The following is a 26128-nucleotide window of genomic DNA, read 5'->3' as shown; positions in this document are numbered from 1 at the left end:
CAGGGACCTGCACAGCTGGTGAATTCAAAATGCTTGTGGAGAGCTGTCCCTCCAGGCACATTTTCTTCCTCTCTCAGTGAGAAGCTCACCCAGGCAGGCTCTTCATCACTTCCAGCTCTCATCCCCATGATCCCACCACCATCCTCCTTCTAGAGAGAGAGGGCAATTCGGAGGAACCAACCAGGACCCCTCTGGGATTAAACCTGTGAGGTGGAATCATCTAGAGATGGGAAAGGAAGGGAAAGCCCTTTATTTACAGCAATTTAGTTGCCCGGACTGAAAAAAGTAGGATCGGGAGACATCCAGTTCAGGTCATGTGTACTGGTTACTTCTATATCAAATAGTCCCTCATGGTCTTGCAGTGGTGTGGTCATTAGTGTTAACAGGGTATTTCCAGAGAACCAACGATAACCAAGTTCCAAGTGCAGGTGCAAGCTTAAATTATGTTCCTTTCCTTCTTCATACCTTCACTGTTGGGAGGGTGCAAAGGAACATAGTGTAAATGAGAATTAGGCCCTTTGAATTTAAGTGCTAGTTTTGCCACAAGTTAAATCTTTTGATCCTCTCTCTGCATCTATTGATGCTTTTTTTTTTTCTCTTTTATAGTTTTACTTCCCTTTTATACTAAGTTTCAGCTCATTTGTATGAACAGAAGTAATCTACATGGCAGATAAACTGATAATTAAAAAAATTTGAGTGAACACAGTTACAATGTCATAAAAAACATCCTCTTTCTGTTCCCACAGAGCACTGGTTTACCATGTTAAAGTTCTCCGCACTAAAATAACATTATTTATTAGAAAGGGGTTATATCCGTTCATCTATGCACACCCTACAACTCACTACCGCTTACGTCAGAGTATATGTTTAGCCAGACCCTGAGTGATTTAGCTTCATTACTGAATAAAATAAATGATATTCACAAGCAAGAGGCTCAGAATGGCGTCATCATTCTCAAGACAATTATTTAAAAAGAATGATACTGTTTATATTAACAGAGTTCTCATTTCTGTTAGAAACTAATTTTGTATGCTGTTATATAAGAGAAATACATATTAGATAGACTAACTAGGTAAAAAGATTACTCGTGGAGAGCAGGCTTCAGGGGATAAACTAATTTAGGATGCCTGAATTTATTACATTTTTCTCACTCTATTTTTTGTTTGTTTGTTTTGTTTTTTAGAAGTTTTATTGTGTTTACACAATTTATTTATATAAGCCATTTTACTGCAAAAAATCCCAAACTAGTACTGATATATAAGGACTTTTGCTGTCCCATGAAAGTTTGGATTTCTAATTCAGGGTGTCTTCCAGAGGGTATTTGCAGAACCAAATAGATTTCATTTTGTCCATACTATACTGTCAAAACTGAGGCAGGTTTAGATCTGAGGAGTGAAGAACTGCTTACTTTTGATTTCTATCTGTAAGGAAAATTCTGCTAACTTTGCATAACTTGTTTTCTCCTAAGTGAAATATCAACATAGCTTTGGTTTAATAACAGATGACTCTCACAATATTTTGCATCTTCGTAACACTTTTCTGTCAGTCTGTTCAAGGATTTGCTCTTCTTACATCAAACCAGTGAAGTCTTTATGTTATTGCCACATTTCTGGTTGTGCCTAATGGATTTTTCAGACTAAGGGACACTTTTTTTTTTTTTAGTCACTCCAGATGCAATGTCGGAATTAAACAAATAATGGAAATATTTTATGGATGGGAAAACTGTAGGTTAAGATCTATCTTGAAACAATCAATGCAGAGTGTATGTTATCAGATCACCTTTCACACTCTATACAGTAAGTTAATCAGAATAAAACTGAATTGCAGGGCTGGAAGAAATGTCAAGAATCATCCAACCCAAGGGGGCTTTTGTCAGGGTGGGGCTATTAAAGTATCACATACTGTCCATCATATATTAAGCTGAAAAGTTCTTGCATTACGATAGTTGCAAATGGAAAATTATTGATCACAGTGTGTTTTGTCCTGAGCTTTAACCAGTATGAAGGTCACTTCCATATTTCCTTGACACTAGGCAAACCCATTCCTTCTCCACTTCCATGGCAGTACCCAGCACCAGACCAGCACTCCAGCTGGGGCCTCATCCATACCCAGTAAAACAAAATAACTATCTATTGTGTCCTTACACAACAGTGATGTTAATACAGTCCACAGTGGCAGTTTCATTTTCTGCAACTGCATTTTCTATCCATTCATATTCCTGTGTGATCCGTCCCAACTGCCAGATGCTTTTCTGCAGTGCTGTAGCTTAGTTATTCTCTGCTTGTACTTGTGCATTTCATTTTCTCTCCTTTGTCTGTGCTGAATTTCATCTTACTGATTTGACACTGAGTTGTAATCTTCTGAAGTGCTTGCCACCTCACTCAGCCCTGAGTTATTCACAGACTTTACAAAACTACTGTCCAGTTCATCATTCAAGTTATTAATGAACAAGTGGTCTGAAACAGTGACACAGCTCAGGAATTTGCAGGATTTCTTTTACCCTCCCAGTTTAACAGTTCCATTTTCAATTACAATGTTGTACACATGCTGTCTAGATTCCCTTAGGACTGTATTTCCTTAACCTTACATTTCCCTAAGTATTAATATTATATTTCGCTAAGCTGCTACTGAGGATGTTGCAGGGAGCCAAAAAAAAAGACCAAAGATGTAACACAATTATTGGTATCCATCTCATGAAAGAAGGAAATAAGACTGAGTTGATTTTCTCTTGATGCACATACACTGGCTACCTCTTATTATCTTTTTATCCTCAATTCTTATACTTGAGTTCCTGTATTGGGTTTGCATGGCAAGATTTTTTTTTTTTGGGGGGGGTAGTTCTACAGGAGTGTTTTCTATAAGAAGACAGACAGTCTCTGACAGAGCCACTGCCAGCTGGCTCCAAGATGGTCCCACTGCTGGCCAAGGCTGAGCCCTTCACAGATGATGGTAGCATCTCTGGAGTAACGTATTCAAGAAGGGAAAAAAACCCTGATGTGCAATAGGAGCCAGGGGAAAGGAGTGAGGATGGTGAGGTGCTGGAATGGGCTGCCCAGAGAAGCTGTGGATGCCCCATCCCTGGAAGTGTTCAAGGCCAGGTTGGATGGGGCTTTGAGCAACCTGGTCTGGGTGAAGGTGTCCCTGCTCATGGAAGGGTGTTGGAACTAGATAATCTTAAAGGTCCCTTCCAACATAAACCATTCAATCATTCTACGATTCTAAGATAATATGTGAGAGAAGCAACTCTGCAGACACCAAGCTGAGTGAAGAAGAAGGGGGAGGAGGTGCTCCAGGTCGCAGAGCAGAGATTCCCCTGCAGCCTGTGGTGCAGGCCATGGTGAGGCCGGTTGTCCCCTGCAGCCCATGGAGGTCCATGGTGCAGCAGATCTCCACCTGCAGCCCAGGGAGGACCCCACACTGGAGCAGGTGGATGCCTGAAGGAAACTGTGACCCTATGGGAAGCCCATGCTGGAGCAGGCTCCTGGCAGGACCTGTGGCCCCATGGACAGAGGAGCCCACACTGGAGCAGGTTTGCTGTGGGGACTTATGACCCCGTGGGGGACCCAGGCTGGAGCAATCTGTTCCTGAAGGACTGCACCCCAGGGAAGGGACCCACGCTGGAACAGTCCATGAAGAACTGCAGCCCATGGGAAGGACCCGCACTGGGGAAGTTCATGGGCAACTGTCTCCTGTACAAGGGACCCCATGCTGGAGCAGGGGAAGAGTCTGAAAAGTATGAGGAGTTCTCCTCTGAAGAGGAAGGAGAAGCTGAGACAATGTGTGATGAACAGACTACAACCCCCATTCCCCGTTGCTCTGCACCACTCGGGGGAAGGAGGCAGAGAAATCGGGAGTAAAGTTAAGCTTGGGAAGAAGGAAGAGATGATGGGAAGGTGCTTTAAGATTTGGTTTTATTTCTCATTTTCCTACTCTGATTTGATTGGTAATAAATTAAATTCATTCCCCGAGTCAAATCTGTTTTGCCTGTGATGGTAAATGCTGAGTGATCTCTCCCTGTCTTTATCTTGACCCATATTTTCTCTCCCCTCTTCAGCTGAGGAGTGGAGTGATAGAGCAGCTCTGGTGGGCACCTGGTATCCAGCCAGGGTCAAAGCCACCACATCCCATTTTCTCTCGTTATTACTGATTTTAGAGGACAAGCAAAATGTAGACTTAAGACCTGTGTTGTGCCATTTGCGACTGTAGCCTGAAAAAAAAATGTTGGAAGTAGCTCATACTTACATCAGAGGCTCCCATGATTTAGGCTTAATGAAGATAGCGATGGGATAGAGTTGTGCAACTTGTAGTCGTTTGATAGCATTTCCTGACACATCGAGTATACAGTGCTTGCCCTGTTGGAAACAGATGAGGGTGTGTTTATTCTTGCAGAGTTTGCTGCAGATCAGCCAGAAGATGGAAAGCAATTCTGCGATGCTGTGCTCTGGAACGGGGCCATTACTGGCACAGCAGGGAAGGGGGACCCCAGGGCATGCACTCTGCTCCTTTGCTCTCTTTGCTTTGGTGCTAATGTAAAATATACACTGGAGATATGGGAAAAAACTTGGTTTTTATTTTTGCTGGGATGAACTCAGCGAGGGGGAGAGGATTTTTTTCAGAGATGAGGAAAATCAGTTCATAAAAATAATAAGATGTCTGTGTTCTGACTGGTTAATCCAGTTCTTTGTGTCAAAGACTCACTGTGTCACCTGAGCCAAGTCACTTAATCTTTCTGTGCTTCCTTCCTTCACCTCTGTGAAAATGAGTTAAGATTATTCACCTGACAGAGGGAACAGGAAAGGCCGTTTTGCGGTGTACTTGAGGCTCTGTGTAACATCGCTGAATCCACAGCACTGCATCCAAGTGCAGAAAGTGCCAAGTATTTAGTCATTCAAAGTCAGAGGCTCCACTTGTGGAGTCATTATTAAGTCTATAAATATTAGGATGTTGGTTTTTCAGGTATTTTATGTTTTTGGCAGAGGAACCATGTCTGAGATACAATGTGAAAACAAAACAGATCGTGTTGCATGGGCAATAAAACTAGTTTAAACCTACCCTTTCTGCCACAAATCTCACGGACTGGACACTAGTTCCATATAAATTATCGTTGTACTGCCCAGCTTCTATAAATTTGTGCTCTTGGATATCTTTTTCCATTTGTTCTCTTGAAATAACAAAATGATAATCTCTCCCATCCACTTCATAGTCACGCTTTGGCCGTGTGGTATCTGCATGAAACAAAAGACAGAGAATCAAGTAGCCTATAAAAACATTTCATGTGAAAAAAGCGCAGCAATTAAGGTTTCCTCTGGCAGCAATGCTGTGTGTGCTGTAAGTGGAGGTGCTCCACATCTGGAAGCAGATCTTTGGCTACCATATATTGTTTTCAATGGAGTTCCAACAATAAAGGTGTCTTTTTATAGTAATATCTTCCGATATTTACCTCCAATCAATACTTACACTCTAACATAACATTAGAATTTACCACAATTCTACTTTTTTCCCAGCAGGAAGCTCCCATTCCAGATTGTAAATCTAATCCTATTACAGTGATAAAATGAATTGCAATCTCATCAATTTAATTCAACCTTAATTATAAGCCTGACTTTGATCTTATCTCCAGCAGTTTTAAGCTAGTGTATTTGCAGAGACAATGGTTTAAAATAAAGTAAGACTGCAATCAGAGCCTGAAATAAACACTCAGCAAACTCTAATGATCCAATATAGAAACACTGCTTAATTCAAGGTCCAACATTGCTTTCAGATTAGACAGCCTTGATCTCACACAAATCACAGATAACTCCATATTTTTATTGGTGGATACTGTGTAATTGAGTTGAAATGTTTTCCATTTTACCACTATCTCAAACTTTTATCTTATTATAGAAACAATAGACTAATTGATGAGTCAACTTAGTTAGTGGCTAAAAGGCTCCTTGTTTAATAAAAATCTACTACTTTCAAGACAATTCAGTTGAGAAACACAACTGCATATACTTCACAGATGTTGCTTACACAGCAATTTACTTAATGTGTGACACCAAAGGATACAATTTAGCTGCAGAACAAGGGGTAAAATCATACTTACGTGGTACACACGACCCAAACTTGTCAGGGAATTCAGATATCAAATCATCATTGATCCGATCTTTCATAGGACCCAGAATAATAACCGGCCTGGTGTAATTAACTGAACGACAAAAAGAAATGATGATGTTACTGGTAATAACAGTGAATCTTCCCAAAGATACACTAACCAGAGTTGTTGCCTTTATGTATGATAATAAAACTTAGGTGGACATTTTATTGATAAATTATTGACATGTATAAGGACAATGCAATGAATACCACTCAATTTTGCAAAGCTCTTTGATGGTGCATGGATATGTACTCAGAGACTATGTGGAAGTGCTTTGCTCAACAAGGGCTGTCCCAAATGCTTGCTCTCTCATGAGCCATGGAATGGAGATTGTAGGATTTCTTCCTCCTCAGTGATATGGGTGCATCCCCCATTAAATCAGGTGGGTGCACCCCCATTTTTGGTTTGCCTTCCCCTAGGTTCATCTGTCCCAATTAGAGACACATTTCACATGAGAAGGAAAATGATGGAGGCTTCCCATGTAACAATACTGCAGTAAATCTGGAAAACCTGGATCAATATTTTGTAGACTGACTAATGTATTTATTAGTAAAGGCCATGAAAGCTTACTGGGGAAAGTCTTGAGCACTTCAGGGAGTGAGGGCTAGCAAGGGAGAGCCTTACATAATTTCTTTTGTATGGCATAGACCTAGTGGCCAAAAAAAGGAGCCACAGAGAGTCTGGGGCTAGCACTACAAAGTTTACTGCTCTGCTGGCTCCCAAAATGTGAAATGAAAAATATAAGGAACAGTGACAGAAAAGCAGATGAAACTTACTTTCCTGTCTGGTAACAGGTTCATAAGAAAGGATGCAGTCTTCTTGGCCTCCTGATAAGAGAAGAAAGAGAAGAGATTGAAGCTGACAAGCAACACACCAAACCTTATAAAATGCTTCACATAGAGACAGATTGGGTTCAACACTTCTCTCTGGTAATGCTCTCACCTGAACCATTCCAAAGTCCCTTATAACTTTAAAGTGTGGAGGTCACTTTTTTTCATTACCCTCCATCTCCTACCACATGTTTCAATTCTCTTTGCTGAAATTAGGCTTTACTGAATAAGGCTTCGTTTATTGATTTGATAGCAAGGCTGTTTACAAGGATAGTGCAGAAGTTTAAGATGCAATTCTTTTGCTTATCTGATTGTTAAGCCCCTAGGATGCTGCTGCAGGGGAAATCCACAAGCTGCCTAAACCGAACCATTTTTATCCTCAGAATATATACATTTTGATTGATGGTCTTTCTGTACATAACCTCCACAGCCTGGTTTACTCACAACCTGACATGTAGCTATGAACTGTTAGCTATGAACCCTTATCCTTTCCATGAACACAAACCTCACAGCATCATATTTTACTCCTCCTCCCTCCACTCTTGTTAGGACAGTGCTGCTTCCTCATGGTGACATTTAGGGAACAAAAGCAGAGAAATTTGCCACGAGAAGCAATAGGCACTGGATGGACCATGACTTGGGTGTAGGTGAACAGCCCTGGTGCATCACTGTCATCTCCTCTATGAGAGTCCAGGAGGAGAGGGGTGGAGGATTCTTTAACTTACTGGATGAATAATTCCTGGGCATTTCTCTTTCTGGGTCACTGTTACATACTTGGTACCACATAAGGGCTCTGGCAGGTTCTAAATACGACTTATGCTTAGCAAACTCAAAAATGATGATTTTATTTTTACCCAGTTCGGGGCTTATCTCTGAGAAGATCCACAGATGGGATTTTGTAACTAATTTAGACACTACAGAAGAAAGACTGCCATAAGGGGTGCCACGGCTTTATAAAATAGACAAGGTTGCCTTCATCTCATCTGCTTGCATGCACATGAGTCTGTGTCACTTTATTCTGGTGGGCTCCTGCCAAGCCAAAGTGTTCATGCAGATAGGAAGAGTGCTGCCTGACGCCCGATGGACAATGTAGTTAGGATTCAGAAGGGGTTACAATTCACCCTGAAGTGGTCTGACCACAATCTGAGTCAGTCTTGAGGCTCCATTGACAAGATTTGGATTGGGTGCAATGCCTAGCTCCCAATTAGGTATAAAATGTTTTGTGGTTTAGTCTTAAGCTGACTCCCACCCCATGAATCTACTACATTGATAGATATATTTTGTGATATACTATCTAGACAGCTTTGAGGAATGTGTAAGAAAACTTTTCAAGTAAAAATAATGTTGTAGTTCAGGACAATGACAGAAAAAGCAAAAAGCAAAAAAAATACTAATGTGTTAGGAGAGAGGAAGAAACAGACAGGGCCAAATCCGAACTAGTAACAGCGCTGAAGCAGCAAAGGAGAATACGTCACTTTTAATAAAAGGAAGAGATTAGACAGCTTTTGAGGGCAAGGCAACATAATATTTGAAGAGTGTGGATAATGGATTTTCTTCTCTATTTGCAAATGACTGATACCGTAATCACTTGCTTAGCTTTGGCCTATTGCGAAGTTAAAAACCTAAAATTATTGTCACACCAGGTTTCATACATTAGATGCATTATTTTCCCTTAAGTTTTCCTGGCAATTTTGGGGGTGATATAAAAGTCAGGGTGGCCCATTCCCCTGGATATGAAATCATTCACTCTTCAGGCTGGATGAGGATGCTCCTGCACTGCCTGCCCTTCAGCCCCACAGAGCCAAGCTTATGCTTTTCAACAGTGTGAGAACGTCAATTTTGGGGTGGGCAATAAAGCGTTCAAGTACTAAACGTGGGAAAGGGAGTCTGTTTGTACGAATACAATCTGACACTTGAAAATTTTTGTTTCAATGATGTACAGATTCACAAAAGGGGATTAATTTCAGCTGATTTCAGAAACCTGTATTGTGAGTGCTAATGTCTGAGCTAGTCCCTAGGTACCCTTTAGAGTCAATGGGTGTCCACAAATAGGCAAGTGCTTATTCTAAGACATGAGTCATCTGACCTATTTTAGATGTCTACTTTGAGATGAGATAAAAAAGTCAGAAGGGCACGTTTGTCTCCGTTGTCCCATAACAACATTTAAACAGCAAGGTCAGATGCAGACATCTGCATTTAAACAGTAGAATCCATGGGAGTGACAGTGACAAGAGCAGCTGAAGGAAAATAACCAATAGCTCTGACACTGTTGTTTAAAACTTTTTCTGTGGGCTAAGATTTGGCTTAGGCACAGAATTATAACGGGCACAGATTTTACCTTCTGTTTTGCCCAGTCTCTGGCCGACATGTCCACATACTAAAGCTGTCATTACATCCACGCTACCAGTAGGGTATGGGCTACAGAGATGAACAAGCCAGTTGTTTCAGAGAAGTTTTGTGAATCTGTGGCCAGACTGAAGGCAGAGAAAAAAACTCCAGCCCACTCAAATTGTGCTGAAGCTTGAGCCATGGGAAAGGGACTTGAAGACAGACATTTTCCTGAGCTCTTCAGTGCACGGTTTCAGGCTCAACATGGAGTGTGAGCTTGGGGAAAACTGTACCATTTTCACTACTTCACTTTTCTGGAAAGATGGCTCAGGAAGCTCAAGTTTCTAGGTGAATAAAATCCTCCCAGGTACTATCCAGACAAAATCCTATAAGCCCTCAGAGACCAATACGTATGTTAACTGTACCGGGTGGTATTCTTTAATGACCTGTACTCAGTCAGTACTATATTGTTTTGGAGTAGTCCATAAAGTATTAAGTGTAATGAAGAGCTCTAGAGTCAATGAATAATTGGATTACTGTAACCTTGCAATGGCTTTAAGGTGTGAGACATGGTGTGAAATCAGCAGGATGTGGGCTCATATTTATCAGCGGACTAAGCATCATTTACCACCCCCACTAATGGCTAATTAGCACAGGTTAGCTATATTGATCTGCAAAAATATTTTTGAAATTTAACAGTTAGAACAAAAAGAGAAAAAAAGCGCCCTTTCTGTAGGATTTTGGCATGATCTCTTGTTCTTCACTAAAATTCCGCAAAGTTGAAACGAGAAGAAGATAAGGAAAGAGAAGAAATAAAAAGGAAGCCTTCCTAAATCTAACATTCTTATGAGCAAAATTATTGGAGGGCTTTCACTTTCCCAGGATCACTATGGCTCTGCTTCCCTTTGTTCTTGGTTTGCCTGTTGGTGAGTTTTGTGCTCAGGAATAGAAGAAGAACCTGGAGTTTGTTATAACTTGCAGCCTCTATAAACTGGGCAGAGAGGTTTTATGTGGTCAGATGACCTTCATAAGGATTACTGATTTAATCTTTAAAAAGATTTTATTGTGTTTCAGAGGAGTAGCCCTAAAATGGATTTAAGGTGTTGCTTCTGTTTTCCCTTTCTGGTTAGATGGCAGTCTGTGACTCAGTAGCACAGCTTCAGGGTAGACCTGGAAGATATTGGGCATTTTTAATGTAAAAAATGGCCCTATTTCCTACTGTCTTGCCAGAGTACCCAGAGCTTCCACATTGCTGGTGTAACTGCACCCAGAATGTGTGTAATGGGGCAGAGGAGCTGCTGTGAGCTTCCAGGATGCAGCCACCATGTAACCAAATGGCCCTTGTGCAGTGGGAATCCATGGATTTTGGCATCCTGTTAATGGCTGTGAATGAAAAAATCTGCAAAGGAATCTATGGCAGGGAATAATAAAAGAGTAAAACTTATGAAGACAGCTAAAAATTATTTACGACTTTAGAAAAAAATCAAAGGAAATTTTTGTGTTCATTACAATTGTACTAGTGGTGCTTACCAGCAATATGTGTGTGAAATACAGGTAGATGAATCAAATTAATTTTGGTTTTGATCCCTGACCTGAATTTTGTTGCTGAGCTGCATCTAAAATTGAAGAAGGCTTATTTTTCTGTCATCATCCATTGTGGTTTTAGGCTAATGTATGGATTACCAGAGTAAGACTTGCAAGATCTTGGAGAAATCAATTTCTTGTTTTGTTTCATCTGCAATGACTGCAGTGGACAGTCAATATCTTTACCTCTATTTGGCTCAAAATCCCTTTCCTGGGCATCTATGTAAGTAAACACATGACTTTTGGAAATACATTGATAGCTATGACAGGTGGGAAATCCAATACATAAAAAGATCATCAGTAGTTTCAGAATGAACTTATGACTGAAAAGTGGTCTATTGGCACTAGGTGTTTAAGACCAATGTAGCTTGTGAAGACATAAAATGAGACTTTAATACTTGTGCCACTTCGAGTGTGCCTGAATAATACAGTAATCCTTGGGAAGTGTAAGATCCAGCATAACTGTCCTAATTAATCAGTGGCCTAAAATAATAATCAGGACTTCTTTAACCTTGTTCTGAGTCTTCAAATCTCATTACAAGAGTGACTTGCTGACAAAGGGTAAAAATTTTTGTTTCTAGCAGTCTTCCCTATTTTTAACTTTTAGTCATGTATTGCCTCTCCAGGTAATTGGTGCAATCACAACCAGTTATGCAATTAGGCTAAACAGATGTGGTAATGTGTGTGTAATTTTGATGACAGCTGTAAAACCTTTACCGAACTGTGTGTAAAAACATTAACACACAAATGTGGTACAGACTTGAAATTCATGGCCATTATGTAAATCATGTCTATCAGAATAAAAACTGATGAGTCCATGTAAAAAAAATAGGTTCTTACAAGCTTGGTTTGAAAAAACAAATCAGAGCAGTTAAAGTTACAGAGCTCAAAATAAACTTGCAGTCATGGTTTGATTAGCTGGTTCAGGGATAAGTCAAAGTTGGCTGTGTGTGTCCTTATCACAGCAAGAACAACTTTCTGCTACATCAGGACTTTATATACTACTCTGTAAACTTGGTTTTACTGCTGAGAACAGGTGCAATCAACTACCATGGTTATAGTCTCAGTATTAGCATGGCCAGCGTGATTCAGCAGCAGCAGCTGTGTGGCAGCTCAGCCCCTTTTAGATCAGGCCAGCATTTGTTCTTGGCTCAGAAATACTTTTTAATATCTTATAAAGGGCCAGATTCTGCTGTCAAATGTGTTTGTGGTTAGTCCTGAAGTTAATGGAGCTGAAGGTTATCTGTCAGGACAAAGAAAATCCCACTGTCGGCTCCAGCTCTTTTGCTCATTACAAACCCAGGGCTGAGAGCTCTGGCAGAAGAAATCAAGTTTACTACCTGCAACAGCCTTGTTACTGAGGAGTGCTCCAAGAATTTTCTCTTGAGACAATATTGGAGGACTTTCAATTATATTATCCTATTGAAATACAAACTATCTGACTTCTATAGAAATGCTGATTTTTTTTTTTTTTAAACTCCTAAGCCCAAGACATGAGCAACGGGATACTTCATCCAAATACTCAAATTTGTAAGCAATATAATTTTCTAAATAGATATGAACATATCAGAATATCTCCTAGAAAAAGCCAATCAATTTGTAACCCCTCTGCTAATCAGTGTACAGGGCACAGCCTGGACAGCTCTCAGAAGCCTTCCCCACCACTTTGTGTAGTCGTACCCCGATTTGGAATGGCTCTAGGGATGATCAAGCAGTACAGATTTCAACACTAGCTACTTTTCGCTAAATGCTCATCATGAGAAGCAAAAGTTAGAGAAACATGTTAAAGCAATTGCCAGAGACCCACTAGGAAAAATGCAGAACACTTCACTCTGAACTCCAAGTGGCCTGTTTTTATATGGACAAATACAAGCACCTGCAGGAGAACATGTGCCACTTGCCAGTCATTACTTACCTACACACTTCTCTTTTTACTGACCAGGGTGTGAATTGCTGATTTCCCACAGTTCAGAAACCAGTGGGGCAAGAAACCTCTTTTTCTTACTCCTCATTTGCTTGGGAAACAGAAAAGAGGCACCAGAGCAGGATCACAACCCCATGCAAAGCCCTGGAGCAACCCAGTAGTTTTCTATTTGCTTCCCATGAATTTTTCAGCTTTACTTCCCCCCCCCCCCCTCTTTTTAGTATGCCCCATTTCACCAGTGCACAGACTGAGGGGTAGATGGGCTTGCAAGTCAACAGACACTGTGTCCTGGTAAAATAACTTGCAGTGCCTCAACTTAAACACAGAAATTCTCCTCAAAATGGCACAAAATCAGACTGAAGAACGGCTTTGCAACATGTCTGGCTCCAAATGGAGTTAAACCAAACTTGGTTCTGTCGCAGTGACTGAGGTTGGACCCTGTTCCCAGCTCCCCAGGTGCAAACAGAAATAATAACTGGATGCTGTCTTATTCTACCAGGAATGAGTTTTACCCTGAGAACCTATGTTTTTTTCCTTTCATTAGGAATAAATAAATTAAAAAGCAATAAGGAATACATTTTTTGGAAATGTTCACAGAGTAGGTCTGATAGTTATTTTTCCCACAGGACTGATGTTGATAGGGTTCTCCTGTGCAGTGTCCTCTCTCAACAGTCCCACAAGGTCAGAGCAGCAGTGAAATAAGAAAACTTCTTCATATCAGGTCTCTTCTCTTTCATCTCCGTGCCCTCATAATTTGTTGACTGCTCTCTCTGGCCACCTGCCTCTCATTCTGTCTGATTCTTTTCTGTTCCCGACTCTTAGTTTTTCTAGGTGTTGCTATCTTTTTCCTACAATGAGCTGTGTGATGAGATACTGTTGACATAAGGTAGCCTGGACATTCAGAGAGTAACCGTCTGGATTCAGGAGGGCTGTAAGTCCCCACAGGAGATATGTTGATATACCATGGCCATGTAGTGATTGAACACACAATCACATTAGAGTTGACATGCCGTCATGGCCATCTGAAACAGTAATTTCCAGAAGCTGGTGACCAAAGTTGTTGGTAGCCCAATGTCATGCCTTCAAATGTCGTGTCAGCACACACCAGTGAATCATTAGCAAATGAAATTAGGCCCTTTGAACACCAGCTCCTGGATTTTAAAGGCATTTTCATTTGGCATAAGCTAAGATTGGCTTGCTCTGCTGCTAGATGGCAGAGCTCAGGGTAAAGAAGGAAGCCCTGCTTGCATCTTCTACACCAGGCAGCAGTTGTCAAACCCACCAGTAATGTGTGGGGAGCTCCAGCCAACACAATATGGTCTGGATGCTGATGGGGAGAGACAGGAGCTTGCCCAGGTCAAAACCACTCTGGAAGGAGAGTGCCTGCCATGGGAAGTTGTTATGCCAATACTTTTTCTCCTTCCGATTATCTGTATCTCAACTAACTTCCCCAAACAATTGATTTCCCCTTTCTTGCTCCTCAAAACATAGACTCTGTTTCAAGCAATGAAGAACTGGCTACCTCATCTGTCTGATGAAATTTGGGAACTAGTTTTCATGGACCTGTCCCAAATGTTTGGCTGCAACTGGGCACCCTTGTTAAATGTCCTGTTTGGGACAGGTCATAAGGCATGGGACGTGCTCAGCCACCTGCCAAGATTCTCCTCTGGGCTTGTACCCTGAGCTCACTCTGAAATAAACACAGCTGGAAGAGATTTGACTCATGCAAACTTTTGAAAATTTAGTCTATTGAGTCATTCCTGATTGTAATGTCAGTATAGGGAAAAAGCATCTTATATTTTAAACATAAAGTCCTCTTCTCTTCAGTAGAGGGCACATTAAAAATAAAGCGGTTCAGAATGCGATCTTGGCAGTTCAAGAGCTCCTACTGTTTTCTTGTGACTCTGGCAATTGCTTTCCAAGGAAACCTTTCCAGTACAACAGAATACAAACTAATTTACCATTTCTGAATTGTATAAGATTAGCTGTTTTACTGAAACAAACCGGTATTTATTAACAGAGCTCAACTGCTATGCACTATATCAAGACTAGTAAATATGAGGTATGATACCAGTGATTACCTGAATGTATGCGGGTGCTTAGCACAAGTGCTGAGAGACTGGTGGAAAACTTGATTTGCTAAGCAAATGGCTTGAAAAAATTAAACAACTGGGTGATTTATTAAGCAATTTGTCATTTTAATTACCTTTTATTACATTTCCAGTCATTTATTTAATACCTTACTTTTTTTTTTTTTTTTTTTGCTTTTCAGCACTTCTAGAAAAATGTTACATTGGTTAAATTTTTGGGTATTATTAATAATAACCCAGAATGTACAACCTTCCTCTTGGCTGTATGATTACATGGAGTCTGTATTTCCAACCAAACCAGGTTTCAGGGTTGGGACCTCCACTTACAGGGGATCGGGGACATTCAGTGGCAGTGCCTAAGGGGTAAAGGTCTATCTTACCTTTTATTTAAAGACTTCAGTATGCATTAGGAAATCTGCACTGCTAAAATTGAGGGCTCAACAAATTTTTGGGGACTATATATTAACCCTTCCCACAGGCATGCAGAAATGCAAGTAAAAATGGTGATATTGTGAAGAGGATGCCTTCTGCAGATTTGACTATAGCTATGGAGTAATTATACTCCTAAACTACCACCAAGAAACTGCCTCCTCCCCACTGAAATAAACTTCTTGTCACTAAATCAGATAATCCTGACTTTCACAGGTTACCCAACCCTTTCACAGGTTTTATGTTGCAGAATACATCCCAAATAACAACCTTCCTCGCTTTTCTTATAGAGGTTGCCAGTTTTCTTTTACAGCTTTGTACTCAAGATGTGGTTGTAAATTTGAATTCCAAGCCATTTGCTCCGATCGTCTTTTTAGTATTAACAAAAGAGTAGCAAGGAAACAAAATAAAAGAAACAAACAGAACAAGCAACGCAAAGCAAAAGGACTCTAATGAAAGCAGTAACTTACTGTAGCTACTTTCACTATCGCTGGCATTAGAAGAAACATGTTCTGCAAGAACAGTACAGCAAATTAAAGAAAATAACCAAGCACCACAGAGCTGCAAAAACTTAAAAGAACTGCCACAGTCATGCAAAGGTAGTTGTGCAGAAAGAAAATAAAAATTATGCAGTGAGATCACCTGAAAAAACGTGGATAATTTACACTGATAAAATGAAAGCTTTGTCTCTTGTGACATTTCAGAAAGACACTATATGTATTAGCTAGTGATATGCAAAGCCGTGTCTTTTCCTGATGAGATAGTTAATGACATCTCAGATAACCTAATAATTTGAAAATACACTGTGCTCCATTTGCATCTCACTGGACATCTCATGTAATTTAATGAAACCTAAGTGTGTTCTCATATTATTCTGCACTGTTAGTAACACACATCATTCATGTATTAGAACCATTCCTGCTAACCTTCTAATCAAATATATCAAATATTGTAACTATATGTATTTTACCCTGTCCAAAGAAAGAAGACAAAACCAATGAGAAAACTAAGGAAAAAAATGGAAGAAATCCCTTTTTTCAGACATTACCTTGCCTCAGGATTTGAGTTAGAGTACAAAAACCTTTGCCAGACCAGCCTGGATGGGTGAATAAAGATCTAAGAACTATCATGATGGCTCAGACTTGTGGTTTGGCAAGTCTGGTGTCCTGTTTCTATTATTTAAAGGAAGGTGCAATCTATATCATGTGAGGTGGCTGTTCCCAAACTGTAGTCAGCAAACTGATGCTATATGGTCTCCAGGTGGTCTGCAGAACCACATTAAATGGTAGTTTTAGTTGTATCTCTGGTAGAAATGCTGACTATCTTGCACCTGAAAGACCATTTGAGAGTTGAAACTTTTCAGCTGGTCCAGGATATTTAGAAGACAATGATATAATGGTGATATATTGGGGAGCCACGGTGGTTAAGAAGAATGAGGCACAGTGGTTAAACAGGCAATGGGTACAGATAAGTCACCTCCTGACAAACAGCAGGAGCTAAAATTGGTGGGATGATATCTGATAAAAATAATAATGGAAAGCTTTGATCTTGGCCTTAGTAAGAAGCTTAAAAAAATTAAACTTACATTTTGAAGAAAACAGTATATTGACTTTCAGACATTTCATAGCAAGTTAACGAAGGGTTGGCTCAAACCAATATGTTATACAGGACCCTGAAGAACTTATTAAACAAGAACAAATATCCTTCATAGTAAGAATTATAATTGAAAAGCATATCTGAGTTGATTATTAGTGAAATTTGGATGGATGGGAATGTCTAGAGATGTATCAGTAATTGAAAGCTAGATGCAACATTAATAGACAAACTAGAGCCTGTATAATACCTCTGTGCTACTTTTCCCTTAGCAATTTGCAGAATCCACTCATCTCCTTTCAAATGGCTGGATGTTACAGAGATTTGTCTTTGTAAGGACATAGATGTTCAGGAGGGTTATCTGATCAGAAGTATTCTTCTTTTCTTAAGGCAGGGAAGGATCTGTATTTGTTGCTAATGAGCTGCTATGACACTTTAAGTAAAGGAGCAGCTTTAGTTAAAATTCAGCTTAAAATTCAGATGGCAGCAACATTTGCTGTCTACCACTGACAAAATGTCTCAAAGAACTGTTCTTTTTGTACAAGAGATGAAGCTTTCATCTTTAAATTGCGGGCTACTGTATGGCTTGAAGTTAAACCATTAAAATGTCCCTTCAACAAATCAGTCAGAAACAGAACAATCCCTTAAATTGTGCATGGATGTGCATTCCTGCAATAAAAAGCACATACAAAACAGTAGGCAATGCAATGTTAACATTCACACACATTTTGCCCCAATTACTTGGCGCATAAGAAAAATAATAAGAACTGAGGAAGAAGCAGCCAAACACATGCAAGTGGATTTTGCTTAAATTATTTAACTCTTGGTATGGAATGTCATGTAGCTATTTATATAGAAATCATCTGCAAATATTTTACTCCATACATTTTTTCTGGTCTAACTTTTGAGGAAGCAAAATTGTTTCTGAACAATTATCTGACATGTTACACATTATGCAATGTCAAATATTGAATAGGATTGCTACATCATAAAAAGAGATTGATTAAGGTTGCATGACAGAGAATAGGTTGCTAATGGTGAAATGGATCCAAAATTAGCTTTGGAGAAGGCATGGTCTTCTCTACCCTGTAAATGACTTCTTCCATTAATAACAAATACTAATCTAAAATCCAGCAAAGTAACACACACTCCCATGCAAAAAGCTGAAAATGCAGAAGCAACAGCGTAAAATAATTTTCTATTGATCTCCTGAGGATGTGATCGAGTTACAATGTTTAATTTTCCCTTGAGATGGAGCGGGAAGGATTGTTGCTGAAAAGAACAGTCTAGGCAGCAAAACGAGTTCTAGGTATGCTACTCTACAGAACTGCCATGATGGGAACAATAACATACTGTCAGAAACAAAAGGTGTTATTACGAAAGAAGTGAAAGTGTCCGCTTGAGACACTGTATGTTATTTAATACCGTCATGCAGAACAAAACAATTGAAACATTTTTAATGCATTCACAGCTGGGTAACAAATAAAACTCTATCTTGTGCATGCTAGGAGTGGAGGGTCCTCAGAGAAGGAACAGAAGCCAAAACAAAACAAAACAAAAAGAGGATTTACAGTGACCATTCCTGGGAACTTACTCAGAGTCTTTGTTCCATAACCGTCGTCACCTAATCCGGGGATGTCCTGCACGGAAGTCCCCAGAGAGAGCAATGAGAAAGGAAGAACAGCCGCAGAAGAGGAAGGAAGAAGTCAGTGGAGTTGAAATGGATACTACCATGACTGACCATGTTGATTGAGCAATCTGGATCCCTGCTTATTCTTTCTGGAACAACTTAAACCCCATATTCTATGGGAATGCAGCCAATGAAAGAGGCAGTGACCATTATACATGGTTTTGTAGCTGTGAGGCAGAAGAAATAACCCAATAAATAAAGTCTGAGAAATGATCCTCAGCAGATAGAGAATTTTAAAGAAAGTGAATATTTGGGCTTGGAACTAGCATATATTTTTAATAATGCTGGTTCTCTATATACTTTAAGGAAGCAGTAAATGCCCGGAGAGGGTACACATTCCAAGACCTGATTTTCTTCTTCAAGCTGTTAGCATGAATGCTTCACTAAATTGTTAGTCTTTCAGTGAAGCTGCCTGTGGCAATCAACTTGGAGAATGCCAAAGGCAAAAAAGATACTAGAGAAAACCTTTTAAATAGTAATAATTTAGTTTTGTATTGTGAAAGAAATAATGTTTACATTATTTTGAGCCAGTTCTGATCTGGGAATATTTAATCAGAGACAAGTTTGGATTTGTGACAGGTGCCACAATGACTTTGAGGAGCCACATTTGCTCTTCCAAAAGTTAAGGTCACTGTTTTATTCTGCTGAGAATGGTGTTTCCAGGGAAGGAAGGACCAGCTGGATCCAAATTGCAGTCACACATTGGTCACAGTAGTAATACCTCTCCTGCCTGCCTACGACAGATATTTGCCTGGATGTGTGGGATACTGGTATCATGCGTGTCACCCATTTTTTGTGCTGCTGCATGTGACATCGTCTCCAAGAGGTTACTTACGTTCTGGATCACTTGTTTCCTGCTCACTCTGCTCCTTGCTCTTGTAGAATGGGAATTTTCGTGAAAAGATGAAGTTCTTTTTACGCTTGTCATTGAATGACTGTGAAGGAGAAAAGGCATGGGGCAAAAACAGGGACGTCTAATTGTTGTCACACTCATGCTGACAAAACAACTAGTTTGTAAAAGTGGAGAGAACTGTAGTGACTCAAACCAGCCCAAACCAAGCGGCTGCAAAGAATCAGAGATGGTTGCGGTGAGGTCTGCAGGTTGAAGGCAAAGCCCCTGGAGACCAGGTCGATTTGATTAAAGAGGTCTCAAATCACAGCCTTCAGCTCCTTATTTGGAAATTATCGTGTTTGGCTTGTTCAGATAGAAGGCTACAGATGGCCCAGCATGCTTGGAGATCAAGCCACTCATCTTTAATCATAGCAGACTGCGCACAGAATTAATTAACTGGCCGAAAAAGAATAGGCTGTAAAGAGGCAAGCGGAAGGCTTTGATTTGCTTGTAGTGTGTATGTTAATTTAGCCCTCTGCCAATTACATTTTTCTTTTTCCTGGTAACTGTTCCCGATATCATCGTGTTTTATTTGGCCTCTTAATGGACAACCTCTTAAGTCTGTTTTAATGCTTAATTTTTTGCATAACTTAAGAAAAAATACTTTGTTCTATTTTATACAGGTATTTTTACTCATTAGATTCCTCTGGATATGCTTTTAGTTTTATGTGATTTAGAGATGGAATTCTGCTCATAAGCAGTATTTCATTACACATTGAGCAATTAATTCTTCAATGGGAAATTAATATGGAAGGGTTTTTTTTTACGTGATAAAAGCTTTTGAATTTATAGGCAGTCACAAAGGCTTGTGGTGCTGTACTATGTAAAAGCAGGATATGCCTACTTGGGGCATCTATTTGAGATACTAGATGGGGAATTAGGGACCCTATACAGTCATTTGAAAAAAGCTGGCATTTCCAGAGGGCATCGATGCTGAGCTGCAGATTGTGCTTATCTGAAGTGATCTGAGTTATCCATCAGCCAATGTCCTATACTGAAATGGAATAGATTTAGAGTTTCAGAACATGATTTATTTTCTTACATTTTGGAAGTACAGCATAAAAGGTGGTTTGGAATACGTGTTTCTGAAAGATGTGAAGGTACCGAAAGTATTAAAATATTTGTCTACTTGTGTCACAAAAGTTTCATGCCACTTTTACATTTCAAGCATATTTAAAGTTCAGTAACTGAAAACAAAGGAAAAAAAATATGCACATGTAGAATAAATGATCCATGAAAATCTCCCAGAGTATGTAAACATTCAGGGTGAAATTAATGTGGAGGTCATGCACAAATAATCCAGACAGCATGCGATTTCAAAACAAAGCAAATATGGAAGAAAGCCAGAGGAAAAAAAAAAAACGCACATGAATGATTAAAGTAATCTGTGGATGAAAAGAGGACTGACATGCGTATTACATCACTTTAATGACCTAAAGGATATAATTAAATTAAAATCTGTTTTCTGTGATAATTTCTATTATATTTCCAAAGAAAGGAAAGTAGCATGTTAACATTTCCCGTTGTGAAAATGTTGTTTGTCATGATCAATCTGAATTTGACATAGTAATACTATAGGCATTACAGTTTAAAAGGAGAAAAAAATATATTTACACAAAAACACCTCAAAACCAAAGGGGTTTTAAAATGACAATCACTTCATTACCAAATGCCATTTTGCTTTGGAATTAAAGAGAATGTTATAAAATTGGTAAATAAATATGCTGTGTTTCACAGAGATTATATGAGATATAAGGCTTATAAATATTCTTTTTCAATTTTTTACCCATCAATCTAGAGCAAAAACCTCAGAAAGTCCATTTTCACCAGAAAAGCATCATTTTTGTCAAGTTTATGAGTGATCTAACCATATGTTCCAAATCAGACAGATACAATACAGTGTTATATTAACCTTTTCTCCTTTTGCAATTTCAAGTATTGAGTTGCCTTTTTAATAAGATATTGTTTCACTTCAATTTGGACAATCAAAATCTGACCATTTGTTATGTCCCATTGTGTCACTGCATTTAGGCCAGTAAAAAGCCTTGTTCCTAAAATTAAGCTGACTCTTAGTTTACTGATATCCATAACCAAATGTTTATGCATGTGTTAATATTTCTATAGACCAATCAATGTGTATATTCATGTTAATGACCATATATACTATCACAGTCTAGTCACAGGGGCTATATTCAAAATAACAGAAACCTGTAAAATATTATCAAAGACTAAACTGAGTCTGATCCTGCAAACTTATAGAAATAATTACTTCTTGGTATTAACTGAATGGGCTTACCAAGTGTTTATTTTCTTCTGCATTAAGTGATGTTGCTTAACAAGTAACCAAAGACAGGAGTCTTGATTTTTGTTTTGTGTCCAATATAAATGTGATTAAAATCAGGCTGATGGTCTCCGCATTAAGGATATGAAATCCTGCAGACACCTAGCAAAACGCTTCTTACAGCTAACGTTATATATCTCTACAGAGACAGGGGGGTTGGCAGAAAGAGGAGAGAGAGGCTTACACAGAATAAAGTAATATTTTCATTGGACACACTTGTTCTGATCATGGAAGAGTAGAGACCAACACTGAATACATATTTTCTTTTTTAAGAAGGAATCGTGCATATGCGGAACGGTCGTAGGGCTAAACTACAAAATTCAGATGTAGGTTCTTGAAAGATTTTATTTCTGTAAAATCGAAACTTTGCGACCTGTCAAATATTCTGCAGCCGGTTTTCACAGGGGCTTCCTATGCTGCTGGGGGGCTGTGAAATAGCTGTAGGATAAATGAGAGAGGTATTTGCCAACATCTCTCAGCCCGATGCAAAAGGTGTATGCGACTGGAATTGAAATTGTGATATCAAGCTTAGGTTTGATACAACAGCATTTATGCAGGCAGAGTTTCTGAAAGTCCATGAAAAAGTGCCTGGAAATGGATTCCTGCATGTCATGATTTCTTTGCCATGAATATTGTAAAGTTCTGTAATAGCCAATAACTCGGGCATTTCAGTCGCAGTGAAAGACCTGTACAATAAATTACTTTTCGACCTCACTGCCATCAGTTCACACAGACTGCCACTAACCTAGGAACTGGCATCAGTGGGTGCTTTACATAGACAAGACATTTTCAAGTATTTAACAACAGAACAGTGAGGTCATTTTTCACAACATCGGAACTGTGATAAAAAAGAAGAGTATTTTCTCATCAAAAAAGAGGAAAAGAGCTTTTACCAATGTCCTGGCTTGAATTACTGTTTGATGCTTCTTAAGCATAGACTGTGTTTTGAAGAAGCCATGAGAAAAAACATTGTGATGTGTATTCTTGCTTGACCAAATGTCCACAGATGTCTCCGGTTATGTAAGCCTGGCTTACACATGCCATCCTCACCTGGTTGTGACAGACATTAAGACACTGTGTGTTTCTTCTTCTTAAGAACTCCCTTGAAGTATTCTTTTATGTCAACATCATTTTTATATTCTAAAAGCTTTTCCCTAGGTGCAGCAGCCATATGTATGTTACTCATCAGCTAATAGGATAGGGAATTTTAAAAAGGAATTGTTCATGTAACATTGAATAAACAATCCAGTTTCAAAACTTGCTTTATAGTGGTAAACATCACAAAAAGTAGTGTATCATTGATTTGCTAGTTGTATCATTCTGCAATTGGCAACTACATCATTGTTTAACCATCTTCCCAAATTTTTTGTAGCTGATGCAGCCCATACTGTTTAGTGCAGATGAGCTCTTGGTAGAGGTTGTCCTCTTTACACTTTGCAGAAGAGCCTAATATGTTGGGGAAAAATTTATTTTGATGTTCTAAAAGCTCAAAAAGCAACTATATCTTCTAAAACCCATTAAACTCCCAAATACATTGGGAATACTTTATTCTGCTCTTTCATTAAACCAATGCTAATCCTCCGTCATGAACTGGAACTGGTGTTCAGGCATCACCTGAGAAAAGACTGTTCCAGAGCACTGGCTGTGAAATTCTTTTACAGAGGGTATAGATGAATTTCATTTACCACCTATTTTTAGGCAGGTTTGCACTAAGCTTTAGCCTAGATTTTATGTTCTGTGATTATCTATACCAGTTTTGTTCTGAGATTGGTCTAGCAGTGTATACGAGACCATTGATTTTACTGCTTCTCACCTGTCATGCTTTTTTATGCTTCTCCTTTAATACTTATTTTTGGCCTAACTGGAATGAAAAGCACTTACTTCTACAGCACTCTACAAAAATCTACGAAGTTTATCATCAATATTATGTCCCTGCAATCCTTTTCTCTATATTTAATTCACAGGTCTTGTCTTGAGGACATTCTTTTACTCTGTTTGAACACTGACTTTAAGAGGTTTGGAAACACAAATCCAGTTAAATCTCTACACATCAAATTTCTCCCATCATACTGAAAAGTTATACTGGCACCAGAAAGAAAAGTTTTGGACTGTAACAGATACTCCGTGTTATTTCTTTTTTCAAACTTATGTTACCTCTCTGCTTTTATAGTGGGGTTTTTCACCTAGCAATTCCAAGAGCATGATGACGTCTCCAGAACAAACTTTTGAAGATAATCCTGTGCTACTATGTGAGAAGCGGTTTTGCAGTTAGCATGGCAGCATGGGGTGGGGAACATGGGCCAAATCACACTTTGGGATCTTCTGCCTCCTTGTCCCATCTGCAATACCAGCAACACAGCAGTGCCCTCCTGATAGGCACTTTGTGGGGACTAGGTCAACACTATGACCTGGTGGATGCCATCACCGAGGCCATGGTAGTTTCTTTTATTAAGAAAGCTAATGAAGTCTTCTGAGGGTAAGTGACTTGACTAAGTCTAGAAGAAAGCCAATTCTACTGAGCCATTCTTGCTTTCTTGGTATAACCACAAACTTAGCCATGAGCTGGGTTCACACACATACAAAGCTTGTAATGATGACCACGTAGACATGCAGAAGATAAGCTAAGAAGTTCTTTGTGGCAACTGTAGGCCTGGTTGTATAGTGATCACACAGTATATTCTTTAAGGCATATAGCACAAGTGTGATGGGGAGCAGTTGAGGGAACTGTGGTTGTTTAGCCTGGAGAATAGGAGGCTGAGGAGAGACCTTATCACTGTCTACAACTGCCTGAAAGGAGGTTGTAGCATGGAGGGGGTTGGTCTCTTCTCCCAACTAGGAAGTGATTGAACAAGAGGAAATGGCCTCAAATTGCAAAGGGGAAGTTCAGATTGGATCTTAGAAAAACTTCTCCACAGAAAGGGTTGTCAGGCATTGGAACAGGCTGCCCAGGGAAGTGGCGGAGTCACCATCCCTGGAGGGGTTTAAAAGACTTGTAGACGAGGTTCTTAGGGACATGGTTTAGTGCTAGATTTAGGTTATGGTTGGACTCGATGATCTTAAGGGTCTCTTCCAACCAAAATGATTCTACGATTCTACGATCTTTCATTTTTAGTCTGACCTCACAGTCATATGCTGGCAAGCAACAACTTGCCAACTTCTCTATGTCTTTTTACGAGATGCAGGAGGAAGGATGCCCGTATTTTGTTTAGTTCCACCTTAAATTTTCTTAGATACTGCAAGTATTTGAAAAAAAAAGAAAAAAGCCTGGGCTGCGGTCATTCCTTACTGAAGTTTTGCAACATGATCTGTTTTGATAAGTGAGAATGAACTGGGTGAGAAGAAGCGCAGATGAAGATAACTCTGCTGGCTTAGTTCTCCCATGAAGCTGCAGGAAGATTTGGATCTTGAAAACCCAAAATGAAAAAGTACAAGCTGATTAAAAACTCCATGCTCTCTAGCTTCTACAGACAAGGACAGTGTGGTTTACTATTAATAAATATGAAATTTCTTTTTTTTTTTTTTTTAAGAATGACTTAATGCTACATGTTAGCCAGCAACTCAGTTTTAATCCCTAACAAAACAACAGTTAAAACCAACAAAGAATACTAAGAGAACAGAAAGACTAGTAGGTTTTCAAGAAAACATGTAAAAGTGATATTTGCAAACTTGGTGCAAGGTATGAATCACAGTAAAAAGGGACTATTCATCTGTGCCAATTTGCATTGCATCATTGTCGGCAGAATTGAAACGCCGTTGTAAAAACCTTGTGTACGTGACAGCCAAGGTCATTTACGAATATCCGAAGGTTGTACACAAAACGGGTGGGAAGGATTTGTTCAGGCAGCAACACTGAAATTAATAGTGTGAAAATAAGAAAGGGCAAAGCTCCTTGACAGTGAAATCAATTTGAATGTAGAATAATCTGCCCCAAGAGAAGAGAAAAAGCCTGGATAATATTTCACATTTGAAACAAATCTGCTAATCTTAAGTACTACAGGGAATAACACCGCAGTGCTGGGAGACAAAGGCGGGGTGGGGTGAAGGAAAAAGAGCTGAACAAAAAGCCTCTCCCACCTCCGGTTCCAGTGTTTCTGTGCTGAGATGCTCACAGATGAAGCATCGCAGAGTTGTGCTGGGTCCAGCACAGTCTTTCACCTCATTGCGCTCAGTGGGAAGGTTTTCCTCTCCTTTCTCAAGGCTCTCTCTGGAGTTGGTGTATTTGATGTTTGGCAATGTTGTCCCAAATCTCTCTCTACCCTTTTAGCTATCTTTTTTTTTTCCCAAAAGGTAA

The 26128-nt window shown here is 39.5% G+C and overlaps 1 protein-coding gene across 30 annotated transcripts in view; it reads right to left on the bottom strand.

The window, feature by feature from the left end:
- DLG2 (discs large MAGUK scaffold protein 2) overlaps positions 1 to 26128 on the bottom strand; it is a 1047967-nt gene that overhangs the window by 8488 nt on the left and 1013351 nt on the right. For 19 of the 30 annotated variants that reach the window (XM_071798683.1, XM_071799041.1, XM_071798880.1 and 16 more), the window contains 6 exons: positions 19440 to 19539; positions 15792 to 15833; positions 6913 to 6963; positions 6086 to 6187; positions 5053 to 5225; positions 4243 to 4352 (listed from right to left, as the gene is read on the bottom strand). In XM_071798683.1, coding sequence (XP_071654784.1) covers positions 4243 to 4352; positions 5053 to 5225; positions 6086 to 6187; positions 6913 to 6963; positions 15792 to 15833; positions 19440 to 19539 — 578 coding nt within the window. Of the gene's footprint in view, positions 1 to 4242; positions 4353 to 5052; positions 5226 to 6085; positions 6188 to 6912; positions 6964 to 15791; positions 15834 to 18508; positions 18555 to 19439; positions 19540 to 26128 lie in introns of all 30 variants that reach the window. The other 11 variants (XM_071798913.1, XM_071799073.1, XM_071799527.1 and 8 more) reach the window with 3 other exon arrangements.

This window comes from Patagioenas fasciata, chromosome 1 (genome assembly GCF_037038585.1).
Source record: "Patagioenas fasciata isolate bPatFas1 chromosome 1, bPatFas1.hap1, whole genome shotgun sequence".
Lineage (NCBI taxonomy): Eukaryota > Metazoa > Chordata > Aves > Columbiformes > Columbidae > Patagioenas > Patagioenas fasciata.
Note: the sequence above shows the minus strand (reverse complement) of the source record. Positions and strands in the feature narration are given on the sequence as shown.